This window comes from Castor canadensis, chromosome 14 (genome assembly GCF_047511655.1).
Source record: "Castor canadensis chromosome 14, mCasCan1.hap1v2, whole genome shotgun sequence".
NCBI classification, from domain to species: domain Eukaryota; kingdom Metazoa; phylum Chordata; class Mammalia; order Rodentia; family Castoridae; genus Castor; species Castor canadensis.
Genome location: NC_133399.1, coordinates 115,050,227 through 115,068,388, shown reverse-complemented (window position 1 = coordinate 115,068,388; position 18,162 = coordinate 115,050,227). Strand labels below are relative to the sequence as shown.

The following is an 18,162-nucleotide window of genomic DNA, read 5'->3' as shown; positions in this document are numbered from 1 at the left end:
AGTGGTCATGGCATTGTCCCCACTCACACTTCAGCACACCCTGCTTTTCTGAGAAAGGTCTCCAGAGTGCTCTCAGGTGAAACACAAGCTTATGTCTTAATGTAGCTTGGTGTGATGTAATGAGCAGATTTAGGGAGGCCCAGTGTAGGACTTTTAACCATGAATAGTGCATGTAGACGTTTGTGACCTGTGTGTAGATTTCAGCTCGTGGATACTTTTCTGTGCTGGGCAACCTCAGCACTCCCTCAAAATTGAGTTACGAGCAAACCCTCTGGAGAAGGAGAAGCACAGCGCACACACCTTTACAGCATAAATAACCTGTGAAATATGTTTTCCAGTAACATGCTAGTCTAATTTAGTCTGCAAACTGCGTGTCCTCATGCTCCAGTCAGTCTCAGGACCATCCTTGGGAATATCTGCCTTTTCCAAGTGAGCTCTTTGGGCCACTGGAGTGGCTGAGGGAGGTTTTAAGAGATTTTAATATGGAATCCTATCAATGAATACTAGGGTATGTCTCTCCACAGTGTGACTGGCTTTGGTAACCTTTCTCTTTCATTTGGTTGCCAACACCAATTTTCTTTGTAGGCGGGGGAAATGAGGGATGAGGTACCTAAAGTGTGTGTATAAATAAATCCCAGCTGCTTGGCTATTGCGATGTGCTTGAAGTGGGTATTTTAGGTGTAATAGTCCGTTTGCTGATCATTGGAGCGTGAGGCTCTTGTTGGCTTTTCTAGTTTGCATCTGTTCAACTGGGAATCTTATGGTATAAGGTGTGTGCAGCCTCAGGGTGGAGCCTCAGTTCTTCAAAGAATAGCAACACAAAAGGGCCCCAGACCTTCCCTGTGAAGGGAACGTGTTCTAGGATATTTTCTCCAGGACACCTCCAGTAGAGGCAAGTGGAGGGCTGTGTAGACACCAGCATCCTCCCAAAGTGCCCCGGAGTTCCTCCTCCAGCTGAGGTTGGCTCTCGTCCCTGTCTGCATGCTGAGCTATTTGAGTGGAGGGCTTCTCCTCTTCCTCTGCAACTTCTCAGACACCAGGGAGCACGCAGCACCATCAGCAAGAACTGCTCGTGGGGACGGGCCTCTGCAAACACCCTGCCCACTCACTTTTATGTAGACCTGTGTCGTCACCACCATGACGCTTCTTAGGAAGTTGCCCATTTATGGCTACTAGAACAAATGATATCATCACAATAGGTGGTTCCTGTCTAAACAGGGATCGTTTGTGAAATGAGATTATAGGCATTTATCTGGAAAAGCAGGAGACAGAGCACCTGCTCTCTGAAATGGACATCCCGGGGGGATAACACTGCAGGCTAATCAGGGCGTCCATCTCCATGGCTAATTCTCTTACAAGCAAAGAGCCTGCCTCTTCCGCTGTGTGCCAGGCAGCCCCCACATCCACATGGAATCCACTCCAGATCCATGTTTTCTATTACGCTTGAATATATGGGACATGCATCGCGATCCTATGCCTGCCACGGTGCTGCAGTGTGCTGGTTTTGCAGAGGGCTGTGGCAGCCCAATTGGAGCTGTGACCAACCTGAACCGTGGATACTCATTTGGTCATCTGGCCTCCTTCCTTTGCACTGGGGTGGAAATGCCTCTGTGTGCACGGCTCCCTGTGTGCTGAGAAGCTGCCGGCTCTTGCATTTGGATGCTGCAAGCAGTGCAGCCGGAGTCTTACCTCGGTAAGTCAAGGATGACTCATTTCTTACTTTCTGTGCCTTGGATGTAGACTTCCACTAGTGTGGTGGCCACAGGGAAAGGAGCTGATTAGCACTCGACTAGTTAATCCAGTAGCTGCTTGCCTCTCGGTACTTTGCAGCATGTTTTTTCATTGCTGTTTCTGACAGCCCTGGGTTGCACTGTTTTACAAGTAAAATACTTATCTCTTGATAGACGTGGTGGCAGCCGGGGACCAGTCTCCCTGCAATCCAGGGAGCATCTTAAATTCCAGGAATAATTTGGGGGAGATCTTGCACAGCAGTCCAGAACTAGACCTGTAATTCTAAGAAGACAAGTTCAGTCTCCAATTAGCTATTATTTTCATGTGTAGTGAATACTGGAGCGATCTGCATGCAAGAACTATTCTGCCTGGGCTCTTGCCTTATTATAACAGGGATGCAGCAGCTGGGCTTCTGGATTCAGTATTCCTGTGGGAATGAGTAAATCCAGGGACCTGCAGTTATTAAACCTGTGTTTTTACATGCAAGCAATGGAGAGAGAAGCCTGCAGAGAGTGCTCCTTTGTGATGCTAGTGCAGTGGAAGGTTCTGTGTTTCTTACCAGCTGCATTGACTAGGTTGAAAGGGAAAGGAGAAGACACTGGGCGGAGATGCCTGCGTGAAGTGCTGCCGCCTGTATCTGGCCTTAGAACTGAAAGCCCCTTCAAAAGCAGGAGATTCAGCCCTTAGAGCTGATCAAGTCACTGTCCCCTGCTCGGTGTGAGCGTCATGGGAGTTGCTGAGGCTTCAGATGAAGCTGCTTTTGAGTGAGTGCGTGGGGTGCCAAGGGGCCCTGAGAACCGGGTTGCTAGCTCACACCCACCAGGAAGGGCTTTCTCAGCAGGAACTTTGTAGCAAGCCATTGGCCCTGTGCACATCAAAAGGTGAAGGTGAGGTGTGCTTAGTATGGTCCTTCCTCACATGCCTGTGTAGGCTCTGCTGACATGTTTCGTTTTGTTTTTGCTCTTCCTCATGCAAAAATATGTAGCTCTCTGAACAGAGCTGGCGTGTCCAGCCCCTGTCTAGTGGAACTGTCAGGGAAGGCTTGCCGTTGACTTGGTGACTAGGTAATTGTGAGCCTCAGAGTGAGTCCCTGTTACAAAGGGCCTGGTTATCTCAGGCCGGGCTTACACTCTGCGAAGGCCTGAGCTTGTCCAGAGAGGAGCTGTCATTGGCTTCTCTGTTTCCAGGTGGATATCGACGACTTCATTCATAATTTTGTTCCCAGAGCTCAGGTGTGTCGCCCTTCAGGGACTTAGTTTAAAATGGGCTATTTTGTGGCCCTAAATCTACTCACGCAGGAGGATAAGTCAGTGGGACTCTCCCCAGCTCTGTGAATCACACTTTTATCTAGCAACAAGTCCTTTCCACCTAGATCACTATCATCCATGTCACTCTCCAAGTGAGCGCTCTCATGACGGCACAATTCCCCAGAGCAGTGAGGACATTTGGCCTTTAATGGGATTTGTGGCCCAAGGCAGAGGGTTTTATTGGAAGTTACTGCAGAGACAGGGAGGTTTTAGGTCATAGCACAATCAAATGCCTGCCAGAAAAGCAGGCAACTGTGTAACTAGGTTGAATTCTTGTCCTCCATCTGCAACAGCTATTTGGTACCAAATATCTGGGAGTAGTGAGTATTGCCTTCTTTAAAAAAAATCAATTTACAGTTAAAAGTAGATAGCCAAAAATAAGTGACATATGAGTATTCACTGGAAAAGATAAAACACGACAGGTGACATCTTTCATAACCAAACTACAATGCCGGATAAACTTTACTTCTCACTCATTTCATTAAACTGGTGTTAACTTCATAGCCCCATGCAGTTGTGTTTTCGGAAACAATATGACTTTTGTCTCAATACCATTCAAATTGGCAGCTTTCTTTTTCTTCAGGGAGTGAGGCTGTAGCAAATTAGACTGAGTTCTCTGAAGGAGTCAACCTAGGCTGGCTGAGCGCTCAACACCGTCACCGTGCGAGGAACTGCACTCTGCAGTCTTCAGTACAGTGTTAGAAAGCACACTGTCCCCAGCTTGATCCTGCTACACTCTGCGGTAGCCAAGCAGCACGGTCCCTGTGGCCCCAGCCCCATCTCACCCTCCTGTGGAGTCCGGGGAGAAACAGGGAAGGCTGGCCTAGGAGGAGTCTGCAGATGTCAGAGAAGGTGAAAGGCGGTCACCAGGGACGCTGCCAGTTCTGTTGGTGTTTGAGTCTTGAGATCAAACCAGACACCTCCATGCAGCGCGTGGGGTATTTCTGAATCAAACCACACTCCACACGCTAACTGTGCCCTCCGTCCATGCCCCATGTAGTCGAAGGCAGTTTTCTTCCCGGGCTCTCTGTACATGCCAGCACTCATCGATGCTTGCGTCTCACAGCTGTTGCCAGAATTTAATTATTGGGTCATTGTTTTACTCATGACTATTTCAAGATAACAACTGTTAGTAAATTTCGTGTTTTTCTTATGACTAGCATCAAGGAAAAATGTTCTAACACTTTTATTTGGAGAATGGGTCTGTGAAACTGCTTTCCTGACCACATGAATTTGTTAAAAGTTTGCCATATGCCATTGAGCTTGAAGACAACAGATTTATGTGGGAGCCTTCAGTTTCTGTTGTCACAAAGCATTTTGCTTCTAATTTTGTGGATTGGGACTGTGAAAAGGCAGTTACTTACCTTGAGGGTACACTTCATGGTTGAGTGTAGAATATTTGCAGGTGAACGTGAGCTTCCTTTCAGAGGACCATCAAAGTGTTCTGCTGTTGTCTCCTTTTCGATGCTGTCTGGTGTATACATCCTCTACTCCGTGCTTCTGTGCTGTAGGCCACCACTTCTGATCACCCTATCTAGGCACATTCTTGGTTCATTGTGGAGTAGTTCAGGGCCAGAGACTCCTGACTGTGGAGTCCTCACGTTGTATTATAGGAAGCCCCACCTGAAGAGCTAGGAGTCCAAGGACAATCTGTTGCTGCAGATCAGGGGAAGAGCCCTCAGAGCAGGCTGGCCTGGGCTCCTCTCTAAGTCCCACGTCCAACTCGAGTGCACGGCTTTGCACATCAAGATGCCTGTGAAGCCGGGTCCCTCGGGCCTGTGTGTGCTCACTGGGACAGGACAGGTGGGTTAAGGAGAACAACATGGCATGCTCAGTCACCCCAGCAGAAAAGGGAGCTTAGCATCAAAGACAGCTTTTGTGGATCAGAAAGGAGGACAGTGGGGAATCCTAGTAGGGCCCCAGTCACATTCCCTAATAACTACCAACCTACCTATCCCTTCTCACAGACCTCTCCAGCATCTTGGCCTCACGTAGTGTGGTCCTAAGGTGACTGTGTCTTGGGCCTGAGCCCAGGTGTTTTGGGATCTGCACAGATGCTTGTTCTGTTTCCTGGTGGGTTTGGTTAGGAAATGGGTGTCTCTTCCCTGCTTAGCGTTGTGACTGATGTCAGGTAGAGTGGAAGGCACTGACCTGGGCCTCTTCATCATTCAAGGGTGGACTGACCCGGGCCTCTCCCATCCCTCTGAGGGTGAAGGGTGCTGACCTGGGCCTCTCTGTCATTCTGAGGGTGGGTTGAGTGGCTACCTGTCATCCTCCCATACATCTGGGCCACGTACCTACTGGTTCAAGTCTGAGCCTCATCCCAGAGCCATCCTTCCTTGGCTTCCTGACACTCTCTAAAGGGAGAGATTGAGAAAATAGCTAGTGCCCAAGTGAGGTTCACCCCACAGGACACGAGTTCATCCTGTCTGTTATGGGTTTTCTGGTCTCCTGTTGACCAGAGGTCCTGCCAGCAGAAGTTTGCAAGAGAGAGGGCCCTGCCAAGCCCAGTTCCCCATGGGAGCATACATGGCTCCGAGGCCAGGTGAGTTCAGGAGAAGCTGGCAATGAGAGGGTACCTGGGAGGAGGAACCACCAGGAGGAATGTGACTTTGGCAGGCAGGTTCGGTGATACATCAGCCTTTCACAAGTTACTACACACTGGCTTGTTCATGCCTGACAGTGAACTGTTTTCAGGCTCAGTGTGCGGATAAGAACCTCAAGTTTCCCGGTTCAGTGCCCTAAAGTTCTAAGGTTTCCCTAATTTTTTAGAGCACTATTTTTTAGAGCACGTGTTGGTACCCAGCAAAACTGAGCAGGAGGTGCTGCCCCCTTCAGCACCTCCCCCCCAGAAGACCCTTTGTTACAGTCAGTGAACGTGCAAGACTCTTGGTGCTGTACTTTCTCTGGTTTGGACAGATGGATAATGACATGTGTCCATCATTGGGGACCATACAGAATGGTTTGGCTGTCTAAAGATCCTCTGTGTTTCCCCTAGCCAACCATTCCTCCCCCGCAACCACAGGAAACCAGTGATCTTTTTACTGTCTCCATAGTTTGGCCCAGAATATCACGTTTGCAGTCACAGTCTGCAGCCTTTTCAGATTGGCTTCTTTCACGTAGTCATATGTGCTTAAGGTTCCTCGTGTCTTTTTGTAGCTCGGTTGCTCATTTCTTCACAGTACTGAATAACATCCAGTGTCTGGATGGCCCACGGTTTACCCATTCACCTCCCAAAGGACGTCCTGGTTGCTTCCAAGTTTTGGCAATTGTAAGTAAAGCTTCTATAAACAATCTGCATAGGTTTTTGTGTAGGCAGACATTATCACCTCCCTTGGGTAAATACCAAGAAGCACGCTATTGGATCATATGGTAGCAGTGTGTTCCTTGGTTGCTGTGCCATTTCTCATTCCTGTCAGCGATGAGTGACAATTCCAGTTGCTCCATGTCCTTGCCAGCACTTGGTGGTATTGGTCTTTTGGATTTGGGCCATGCTCATGGTGTACAGTCATATCTAAGGTTTTATCACTGTCTCTGGGTCTTGTGCTGTCTTTTCCTACTCCTGGAAAGAGAAGTCACAGTAGCAGGAAGGGAGGGAAGGAAGGCATAAGTGGGGAGACAAGAAAGGAAAGGGGGAAGCAGGAGCAGGTGGTGTTGGACTGCAGAGCTCCCTGGTTGGACCCTGCTTGGGGGTCTCAGCCCTGAGCAGGCTGGGGCTGGAGGCAATGACCCTTCCCAAAAGAGCTTCCTTGTGATGTTTCTGGAAGGTCCTGTCTAGTCTCCACTCTCCCCAGGCCTGTCTTCAAAGATACTGCTCAAGAAGGAAGAATTTTGTAGAAGACAATGAAAGACTAGGATGGGGTACCCCTGAGTGCCTGGGCTCAGAGTGGACAGTGTTTTGTTTCTGGCCATTTGACACCGTGGCTGGATTCAAACCTTGAAAGTCTCACAAGGATATGTCTCAAGGAAAAAAGTTCGGGTAACAAAACAAGCGTTGGAAAGGCAGTGCTGGAGTGACAGATAGAGCTGCCCCATGCTGCAGACACACACATTTGTTGCAGCTGACATGGTGACAACATTTTTAGTTGCTGGAAGAATGATGTGGGCCAGACGCATATTTCTGGAGGAGTGATTGTCCCCAGATCGCATTTGCTAAGGTGGCCTTCTTCCAAGGACTGGGATGGGGAAGGGGAATGGAGAGTGGGGTTCAGCCCTCAGCAGAGCTCAGAATCAGCCTGCTGGGTGGGCAGTGCACTGCTCTCCACAGCTCCAGTCCCATGAGGTCAGCAAGTGACTTCTCACACTCTGTCCTCATCACCCTTCAGGTCAACCATAACATCTGTGGAATGATATAAAAATAAGGCAAAGCAAACCATGGACACGGACCTTTTTTATTTTGATTTAATGGTTTCTGGGAAGAATGGGGGTCAGAAATGCTCACAAAACAGTGAGCCATACCTTGCCCTCACCAGGAGAATTTTAAAGCACTTCTTCTCTACTTACAGAGAGGGCCGTGGGGAAGAAGTGAGCCTTCAAAACTTCTCCCTCAGCTCTGTGAACAGTGGATGGATGAATGAAGGAAGGGCTGAAATGACTTCTGCATACGGAGGCCATTCTGCAGGTTCTAGGAAGGAATGCCACTCTGAGAGTCAGACCCACAGACATGACCCAGCACTGGTCTGCACAGGAGCAGCAGGGCTCTCTGCAGACTCAGCTGTGCTCAGAAAATGCCTTGAGGGTCTGAGTGGGCATTGCAGCAGTAGCCAGACAGGTGGAAGTCCACATCAGCTGTCACCTGGTGCAGTGAAATGCCACACTGTGGTAGGTCCTGTCCAGGACTCTCCACCGCTGGTTGCAGTGCATTGGTTGGTTCAGAGTAGTAGGTACAAGGGAGATGACCATGGGTGCTGTTCTCAGGTCTTCACTTCTGTGTGACTATAGAAAGCCTCCTTCCACAGCAACCCAACACTAAGCTAGATCCACCAACTGCCCGTCTGGTGGGGGATAGGACAACCACCCCTCACACTGTGCCGACCATGGCTCAGTCTGCTCTTGAACTTTGAGGTGGCTCCTTTGTGACAGCCTCCTCTTGTGGCAAGGAGCCTCTGTCACTGTCATGCCAAAGTCCATGTGGCTTCTGAGATGCTGCATGGGCCTGGGTAACTCGCCTCTTTTCCTCCTCCTCTCCAGTTCCACGAGAGCCATGGAACATGAAGAGCACCTCCTGTCCATTCATTCTTCATCTGTATCATTCATAATTTTCACCCATCAGCGTGTGATTTTCCCATGCAAATTCACCAAGTTTGATTTGTCGAAATCTTTTGATGCCCCTCAGTTGTCAGAGTGATCTTGAAAATTTGGGAGCCAGCATGTCATTCATATTGTTCCTGCACACCTGGCATGTGTTTGATTTCACTGTGGACCTCTCCCCCAGTGAGATACAGCCTTCCTCTTGTTTCCTGGGCATTTGGAACTTGTCAAATGTACGCACAGTATGGTTTGACCTTGCTTTGCTTTTAGTAACATATCAGACCAGGCAAATCTATTAGCTATCATGCTCACTTGGGGGAGGACGTGACTCTTATTAAGAACACTCCAGATGCATAGGCCACAGCACGGGCAGGTTCTATTTAGAGCAGAGAATTACGGTTTTTGATGTTTGCATGTTTAAGGCACTGACATTGGTTGCACGCAAGCCAGAGTGGAGAACTGAGGAAGGGAAGCAGCAGTGACTGAGAATGCTCAGGTGACTCTGGGTTGGAGAGTGTGGACAGGGTGTCCTGGAGGTTTCCCATGGACTGAAGCCGGGGTGATTTCCATGAGAATGTCGTTGCCTTGTGGATTTAATTAGGGAGTTTCTGTGAGATGCCCTGGTTATCACATCATCATGCTGATAGAAGGGGCTTTGCCTACAGAGGGAAAGTCCTTGGCTGAAGTCAGCTGTCAGTTGCCATTTTGACCTGACTTACCGTTGAGTCCAAGATGTGTTTCTAACCTTCCAAAATAACTTCCATAATACAAAAAATTTGAGGCCATCTTTGTCTTCTGCTTACAGATCACATGCATTTATAGTTCTCTTATTTATGCTAAAGACTAAAATTCTAAATGTGGATATAACACAAATAGCCAGCTCCTTTGCTTTATTATATTACACAAAGCTGTTAAGTTTTGTGGCTAATGTGACAAAGAAATGGTCGTTTTATATTTTTCTCTCTAACAATGAGAGAGGCTCTGAGGCTTTTGTAGAAATTGCTATGAATAACAATATTTTATAAGTGTTACATCATAGATGTGAGCATGAAACTCTTGCAAACATTAATACCAGCTGGTGACAAGAACTGACCCAAAGCAGACAGCATGCATCCCCTGCCTTCTCAAAAGATGTCTGTGTGTCCAGAGGCACTGATCTAGTGTCTTCTTTCTTGAAAGAAAAGGTGGTTGTGGGCCAGGGGTGGCTGGCTGCACAGTGGCCTGCATGGAGGCCCCACTGTGCTGTTTGCAGACTGTCCCGAGCCTTCCTTTCCTGAGTGGCTTCCCACATGTGGGCTCCTGAGCAGGAGCTAGCAATCTTGAAGCTGTCTATCATTCCAGATTCTGTCTTTCCTACATGTGGAGGTCAGTGTCACATAGCAGAGTCTAATGGCACAGGTTCTGAATTTCTTCACACACTCACCCTCCAAGCCAAAGCTGGGTAACCTGCATGCACACTGAGGGTTCACTGAAGAGAAAGACACATGGTGCAGCATGTATTCTCAGCCGCCCAGTTCACAGTGTGTCCACTGCTGGCCTATGGTGTATCTAACCAAGTCATAGAAGGAAAGGAATCCATTCATGTAGGGACAGCAGGAAGTAGGCCAACAGAGCAACAGAGAGGACCCCACCCCTGAGCCCAGCTTGTCCCAGCCAAGGCCCTTCTTCCCTCTCCCTTCCATCACTCCAATTGAATTACATCACCCCTGAGCCTCCATGCAGAGCTGTCTTGCAGTCACAGGCCACATAAAGATGTCTTGGTCAGCAGTGGACAACATGAGAGTAAAATGGAGCTGAAGAATTCCCTTCACCAGTAATGTCATAGCCATTGTGACCTCACAGTAGAACATGTCACTTGTGTCCTTGGTGATGCTGTGTGAGCAAGCCTATTGCACTGCCCATGGTATCAAAGTGCAGCAGTGTTGTGCACATGGGTCTTGATAATAAGTGACTATGTCACAGGTTGTCATTTTAAAGTGCGCTCCTTCCGTGTCTCACAGTCTACTGGAGATCGTATGCTGTGTACACTAGCAGCAGCCTCTTACATCTTGCTTTGGGGTGGGTACACGCTATAAAGTGCTCACAATGGCTGATTGCCTAGCTGCACATTTCTCAGAATGTACCTCATTGTGAAATGATGTGTGACTGTTGGGTCTGCAGATGACTCTAGATGAAAATGGACTCTGAATGTTGATCTTTGGGAAAGAAAGAGAGGAGTCCTAGGCTGGGATGTAGCTTAGTGGTAGAGCACTTGGTTAGCATGTGAAAATCTCTGGTTTGATCCCTAGTGAGAGGGAGAGGAGGAGGGGGGTGGAGAGAGAGAGAGATAGAGAGAGAGAACAGAGAGAGAGAGAATAAATATGAATGAAAGGTCCCATCATTTGGTGACCTGGGTGTGTTTGGAGATGTATCCAAACACAGTATTCAGTGTATACTTCAGGATCATATAAGCTCACTGCAGTTTTATCCAAGAAAATTCAGCTCCATTTAGTAAAGGGATCATGGTCCCTGTGGATGGATGGGGTCGATGCTATAGAGCTGTCCTGTTCAGTGCTGTGGTACTTGGTGGTGTATGTGGGGTGTGCATCTCATAAATAGCACAGGAGCCTCGTGCTCCAGAGGGCAAGCAGAGGAGGCCAGGTGCACCTGCTTTCTGTGCTAAGGGCCCTTCAGACTCCTGTGCTATCTTGATGATGTCCTCATGCCCCATGGGGCCTGTCCCTTTGGATACACTGAGACATACTTCAAGGCCAGGCATGGCACATAGAAGCATTCCAGGATATGATGACTGAGTTTTTCTCTGTGGACTGTGCTCCCGTAGCCATCAGATCTCCATTTGTGCGAAGCAGAAGACTCCTCCTTTTCAGACAGGTGGGAGGCTGGCAAGCCTTGAGGTGATCTCTGCTTGGTTTCCACTCAAGCTTCCTGTACATGTGGACCACCATGGCAAGGTGCAGGGAAAGGACACCTAAGCCAAGTGATCAGTAGGACAGCAAGGGATGCTGCCTGAGGCTGGGGCTGTGGTGGGCAGGAATTGACAGGAGAAGAGCTTCATGTGGACACTCTGAAAGCTGCTGGAACAGTCTGCAAGATCATTTCTCCAGGGCTGTGCTCATGCCTGTGGGCTTGGGGTGCTTGCTCCTCCCCATCTTCTCCACAGTGGGAATGGGACTTCCAGGTGCACAATACCCAGCCAGAAGCAGAGACTGACCTTGTCTCAGCCAGTGTCTAACTTTCACACCTGAGGTGTGTTAGAAACTTCCGTCTGTGCTGCTCCTCCCTAGCACTTTGTAGATTTTGGGGGGCCAGCAACCCTGGCGTGTTCCCCACTCCTAGGACTGCTGGGACAAAGTTCTGCACACTGGGAGCCTCACACAGCACAGGTCTATCTTCTCTCAGTTCTGGGTCTGGGAGTCTCTGATCACAGTGCTGGGAGCTGGTTCCCTCTGAGGACTGAGGGACCCTCCGCTCCACACCACTCTTGGCTCCTGGTTTGCTGTCAGTCTTTGGGGTTTCATGGCTTTCAGAAGCATCACCCTGATCTCAGCTTTCACCATCAATGGTGTCATTCTAATAAAAATTCCAGGCATGGAGGGTTCTCCACCATGACCTCACCCTAATTGCATCTGCAATGACCTTATTTCCATAATCATGAAAAAGGTCCTGGGGTTAGGACTTCAGGATGTGACTCTAGAGGGACATGATTCATGATTCAGCCTACACAGTTAGAACAGCTGGTCTTGGGGTGTGGTTTCTTACCACACCCACAGCTTTTAGGAGCACAGTGCTAGTGATAGGGGAAGGGGTCTTGACTTTGAAGAACAGTCACTTTCCTGATTTTGTGACAGATTTTTTTTTTGGCTGAAAGTTGTTGGACCCACACTTGGTTCTTGTCTCCTCTGTCCACAGATTCAGTGTTGAGTGGACACTAGCTCTCCCATGTCCCCTGTTTATTCATCCCTCATCATCACAGTAACAAAAACATTGATTCATGCTGGCCTGAGGCTGCAGATGACGTCCTTGGGATTTTTTTAAACCACCAATTGCCACACGCTATTTATTAGAAATCTGCTAGAATTCCACATCTGAGTGTTGTACTGAAAATGGTCTCTGAAGCCTGTGCCCAGCTGCTCCTAGGGAGAGGGTGGCCCAATGCTGGCTTAGGTCTTGGTGCACCAAGTGCCGTCTACCACCAGGGGTGGAGGCTGCATGCCTCCCTTTCTGTGGTTCCTTCCAGGCATCGTGGCAGGTGCAGGCTGACTCCACACATCCCTGAATATGCACAGGTTTTCCACGATGCCTCTGTTCACATCCTTCCAGTTCCCGCACGACTCTCTGTTGTATAAACCTAGAGGCCTTGCTGTGTCTGCATCCTTCGCGATTGTTGCCTGTTCAAGAGGGTGAGTCTGTGCTTTCAAGGTCAAGGAAGGAGGATTAGGATTCTACTGGGGCCTTGTGTGGGATATTTTCTCTTTCTCATTCCTCCAAATTTACTGTGAGAATAATAACAGTTCACCATCTCAGTTCCTCCACACACGTGTTCACCAGGGGATTATCTCGGCATTCAGAATATTTGTCCATCCAGAACACGGTAAGAAAAATGGTGGCTAACACTGTGTTCAAAATTCAAAAACTTAGTTTTTAAGACTAGTTTATAGGGATTGAGCAGTAACGACAAAGTTCCCTATATAGTTTGGCTTTTTGTTTGTTTGTTTGTTTGGTTTTGCTTTTCTGAGACAGGACCTCAGATCTGTCTCAGATCTCGTTATGCAGCCCAGGCTGGCATGGAACTTACAATGCTCCCCCTCAGCCTCCTGAGTGCTAGGATTATTGACTTGTGCCACCATGTCTGGTTTTTCTACTATTACATCTTGCATTAGTGTGGTACATTTGTTACAATCGACAGAAACAATATTAAAACACTTGTTACCATCGTTAAGCCAGTGCTGACATATTAATATTAACGGAGTCCACAGTTTATCTTAGGTGTTGTGCTTTCTGTAGATTTGGGTAAATATATCATGGCCATTACAGCAGCACACAGAGAAGTTTCCCGGCCCCAAAGATCCTCTGTGCCCCACCTGCTCATTCCTCCTCCCCTCTGCCTGGCAACCACTCATCTTTTTATCATCTCTGTATTTTTGCCTTTCCCAGAATGTCACATGGTTGGAATCACACAGCAAGCAGCCTTTTCAGATTGACTTCTTTCACTCAGTAATGTGCAGTTCAGGTCCTTCCATGTCTTTTCATGGTTCTACAGCTCATTTCTTCTTAGTGCTGAAAATACTCCATTGTCTGGTCTAGCTAGCACAGCTTATTTACCCATTTATCTACCAAAGGACATGCAATTGATTCCAAGTTTTGGCAATCACGAATAAAGCTGCTGTAATCATCTCTGTGTAGATTTATTTGTATGGACAAGAGTTTTCAACTCATGTGGGTAAAAAGTTTTCAACTCACTTGGGGAAATGCCAAGGAAAGTGAATGCTTGATCTCATGGTCGGAGTATGCTCAGTGTTGTAGTCAGCTAGCAAATCGTCTCCTGGAGCTGCTGCAGCAATGACAAGAGCGCTTGTGGCTCCACGACCTCACCAGTGCTCAACATCATCGTGGTTCTGAATTTTGACTGTCCTCGTCAGTAGGCAGTGGAATCTCATTCTCATTTCAAGTTGCATTTCTCTGATGTCATGTGATGTGGAGTGTCTTCTCAGATGCTTATTTGCCATCCATGTGTCATCTCTGGTGAAGTAGCTGGCTAGATCTTCTGTACATTTTTAAATGGATTTCTTAGGGGGTTTTTTGGCTGTGCTGGAGTTTGAGCTCAGAGCCTTGCTGTAGCTAGGCAGGTGCTTTATCACTTCAGCAACGTCCACACCTCTTTTTTCTTTCATTATTTTTGGGATGGGGCTCATTTATACCTAAGCCCATGTAGACCTCAGTGTTCTTATTCTCACTTCCTGAGTAGCTGGAGTGACAAGAGTATACCATACCACCATAGCCAGGTTTTATTAGTTGAGATCAGTTCTCAGAACTTTTTACCCAGGCTGGCCTCGAGTTGTGATCCTTCTGATCTCCACCTCCTAAGTAGCTGGGATTACAGGAATAAGCCACTGCTCCCAGTGTTTCCTTGTTTTCTTGTTGTTCAGTTTTAATAGGTCTTTGTATATTTTGCACACCAGTTCTTTTTCTGATATCTGCTTTACAAATATTTTCTTTGTGATTTTTCATTCTCTTAATTATTTTAATATAAGTATCCACATATTTTTAAAAGGTAGTGATGTTTTAATTTCTTCCAGATCGATTTGTTGAAAGTATTGATTTATTGATCAATTGCCTCCTGAGAAACAGATGATATATTAAACACCAATTTGGCCTTAGGAGCTGCCTTATTCTGCAATTCATGGTTTTACTTGTAGAGTTGAGCACCCCAAAAAAGAAAGAAGTTCTGATGGTCATGTATTCATCTTAGGAACATGTACTGACTGTTAACTATGAATAGGAGCTCCCATAGGTGCAGGAGGTGTGGTGACAATCTTGACTCAGGAGTGAAGGAGGTGATCCTTCAGGTGGAAGGAGAGGCTTACAGTTTATGGGAAGGGGTGGTTCTCCAGGAGGGGAGAACCAAGATGCAGAGCACAGGGGCTGCAGTTACCTGACTGAACCTGAGGGATGGTGAGGGTGTCTCAGAGGGATGAACTTGGACTTGAGTTGAAGTCCATCTGGCATCTTTATACCAGATTCAGAAGTTGTTTCAAGCTACAAGACCACTGTACATGTGCCATTCAGGATCCGTGAGTTTAACAAACACCTGGCATCATCTCCCACATGACTCAGAGTTCTTGTTATTGTGATTCTACAGATGAACAAATGTAGCCTCTGTGAAGAAGTACGGTTTAGGACATAAATTTTGGACTCATGTATGTATGTACCAAGAGCCTGAATGTGAACCTTGTTCTGTAGCTGACCAGTGGGTGCTGTGTAGGTCCTCGTGTGGGGCTGGGACAAGAGTGTCCTTGGCACATGTGGACTTTCCTAGGAGGAATCTTCATGTCTTTATTTTCCACAAAGTGCCCAGCTTGCAGTCAGGCACACAGTGGACACCTAATAAGTCTTATCCTGAGAGCTGCTACTTTCTGCTTTCTCCTGTGGGGCTCTTCTCTTTCTCAAGTGCCCTGTTAAAACTCCCATGGCCACTTTCCCTTTAGGGCTGTCATAAAAGATGTGCTTATGGAGGTAAACTAGTGGTGCTCAGACAACCGCTGTCAGCCTGTGGCTGTGCACAAAAGTCTTAAGGAGAGTGGGAAAAACTAAGAAGAGCTCCTTGCGCTGTGCACTGCACAAGGACCTAGGCAAAAAGAGAGAGTGCCCCCTGAGCTCTGTCCTGGTGCTGAGCACGGAGTGGGCGCTCAGCAAAGTGCTGTAGGCTGAGCTCTGTCCTTGGTGCTGAACACAGAACCCAGCTCTGTCATTTTACCAAACACAGAGTTAAGTTCTTAATGAAGCACTGCCCACTGAACTCTGTCTTTGGTACTGAACACATAATCCATTCCCAATAAATCACTGTTGACCAGCAGCCTTCCTTGCAGCTGGGTCTGAATAGCTCCCTAGTTCTAGCTGTGAAACAGAAATCACAATGTATTTCAATTGTTTTTCAAAATCCCTATGAGACAAATTTGTACCATGTCAAATCCAATTACACTGTGCTCTGAGGAAGTATCTAGCTTATTTTTTTTGTACTGCAAAGTCACTTCATTAAATTTTGCTTTAAGAGATTAATATATTTCCTATAATTTTAAACTTAGAACTATAATGTTTTTGGAAATGGACAACCCACCAATACCTACATAATTTAGCAATGTAAAGTCAGATCCATATTACTTCATCAGTACACACAGCCACCGTGTTTGGTATATTAAAATTTACAATAAGTGTTGGATGCAGTTTTGCACAACTGTAATCCCAGTTATTATGGAGGCTGAAGCAGGAGAACCAGAAGTTCAAGACCAGTTTGTGCAAAAATTAGTGCAACCCTGTCTCAAAAGTTTTTTTAAAAGACTGGTTTTATAGCCAGGTACAGTACTTACCTAGCACATGTGAGTTCCTGGGTTTAATCCCTGGTACATCCTAAATAAATATAAACAAATAAATAAATAAGGCTTTATTCAGGTGATCATTAGAAAACCTAATTACATTTGCACTAATCTGTTGTTGTAATTTTTAAACAATTGAAGCAATTAGGTTTGAAGCTGCTGTATTTCTGAATGTTTGTTCTGGAATCATGACGACAGTAACAATAAAACACCTACATCATGGGTTACAATAGTGATGGACATGCCAGTCCAGGTGGACTGTGTGCAGGTTCCTAAACACAGCAAAAGCTCCACACTCATTCTTAGCCATGGCTCTCTGTGTAACTAAATGTCTGCTTCATAATGAGTTAATATTTTAAGAGAAAATTATCAGTATGCCTCCTCTCTTACTGGGCCATTCCATTTATTCACGATTTTCTGAGATTCTCTTACATGCAGGGCACTCATACTAGGACTTTGTAAAGTTGAAAACACTATCACGTGTTCTAAACTGAAAGCTATCTGTGGTATCAAAGAGAGACTGGATATCAAGCAAACCTGCTCTGGCCCCTGTCAGTGAATGAATACCAAGGCCTTGTGTCTTATCTCTGGTCATTTAATCCTGATCAAGGTGACAGGAAGAAGCCCACTAACCTGTAGATTAAATCAGAAGAGGGACACAGGACCAGGTGATAATGGACCCTTCGGCCTCATCTCTGGAAAGCAGGCCCAGTGCGGCAGACGGGTGCCTCGCCTCGTGAGCTGTGCAGCCTCCCTCCCTCCTTGTGGGCAGTGTGTGTGATTCACAAACCTCTGCCCAGGGCCTAGAAAATATGTCCTTTGGAGCCAACACTTGGGGAGTAGGCTGAAAACCATATGCGAAGTGTGTTGTGTTTATAGTTTGAAAACATTTCTCGCGGACTTTCCATGAAAACAGGAAAAGGATTTTTTTCAGATATTTTGTTTCTCTTCTTCTACCCTTTTCGTCTTCACATTTTAAAATATTTTCTTTATCAAAAAATACTTCAGGGGGGTGATAATAATCTGGATTTAGCTCACTGAGGGAAGTGGCGAGTCTGAGATACCTGTGGAGAAAAGGTTATGTCCACACTGAGGGAGCCATGGCGCTCAGAGGCCGACTAATGACACACTCACAGGCAATTAGACTCCAAAGGAGAGCACCTGCCCTGGAACATGCTCGCCAAAGAGCCAGCGTTTGGCACGAGCAGGGCTGAGGTGGTGGCGGCTCCAGCCCGTGTCTGTCATCTCCTGGAGAGGATCGGAGTGGCTTATCTGAGGAGCACTGTGAGGCCAGTGGTGCCCATGTGGCAGGAAGGGGACACACTGTTGACAGTGTTATCTAGATGGACAAACCTGGTGGAAACAAGCCAGGACTTGGTGGAGGTCATCGGTGGTGACTAATTTGATTTGGGAAAAGTAGAATTCAGGTGAATTAGGTAGGATAGGATTGAGGCATTGCTTCTCCTTTATAGAAGCTATTTTAAAGCACTTCTTTTAGGAAGGGTCTGCGTGAACTTACAACAAATGACATTAAAATGTTAAAATATGTGCCATAATTTATGAGGAAGAAAGATCGGTGGTGAGCACAGTTTAGCTGTGAGATTTGGGTCTGAGTGTCCTGTTGGTCAGTGCCAAAGAGGGCATGGCTAGTCACCGATCTCTGAGGCAAAGAGGGACTTTCCACATCGGGGACATTTGGTGACACAAGCATTGGCTGCCACTGTTTTTCACACCTGCACCACCTGCTGACCAAGGCCACGTAGGTGATGTGGTTCTCTGTCCTG

At 47.0% G+C, this 18,162-nt stretch overlaps 1 protein-coding gene across 10 annotated transcripts in view; it reads left to right on the top strand.

Annotated features, from left to right (window-relative positions):
• Nucleotides 1-18,162, top strand: part of LOC109696566 (disks large-associated protein 2) — a 664,364-nt gene that overhangs the window by 241,141 nt on the left and 405,061 nt on the right. The window contains exon 1 of one of the 10 annotated variants that reach the window (XM_074055344.1): nucleotides 1,161-1,693. The exons of the other annotated variants lie outside the window; for them this stretch is intronic. Coding sequence (XP_073911445.1) covers nucleotides 1,660-1,693 — 34 coding nt within the window. The 5' untranslated portion in view covers nucleotides 1,161-1,659. Of the gene's footprint in view, nucleotides 1-1,160; nucleotides 1,694-18,162 lie in introns of those variants that run through there. 10 annotated transcript variants of the gene reach the window in all.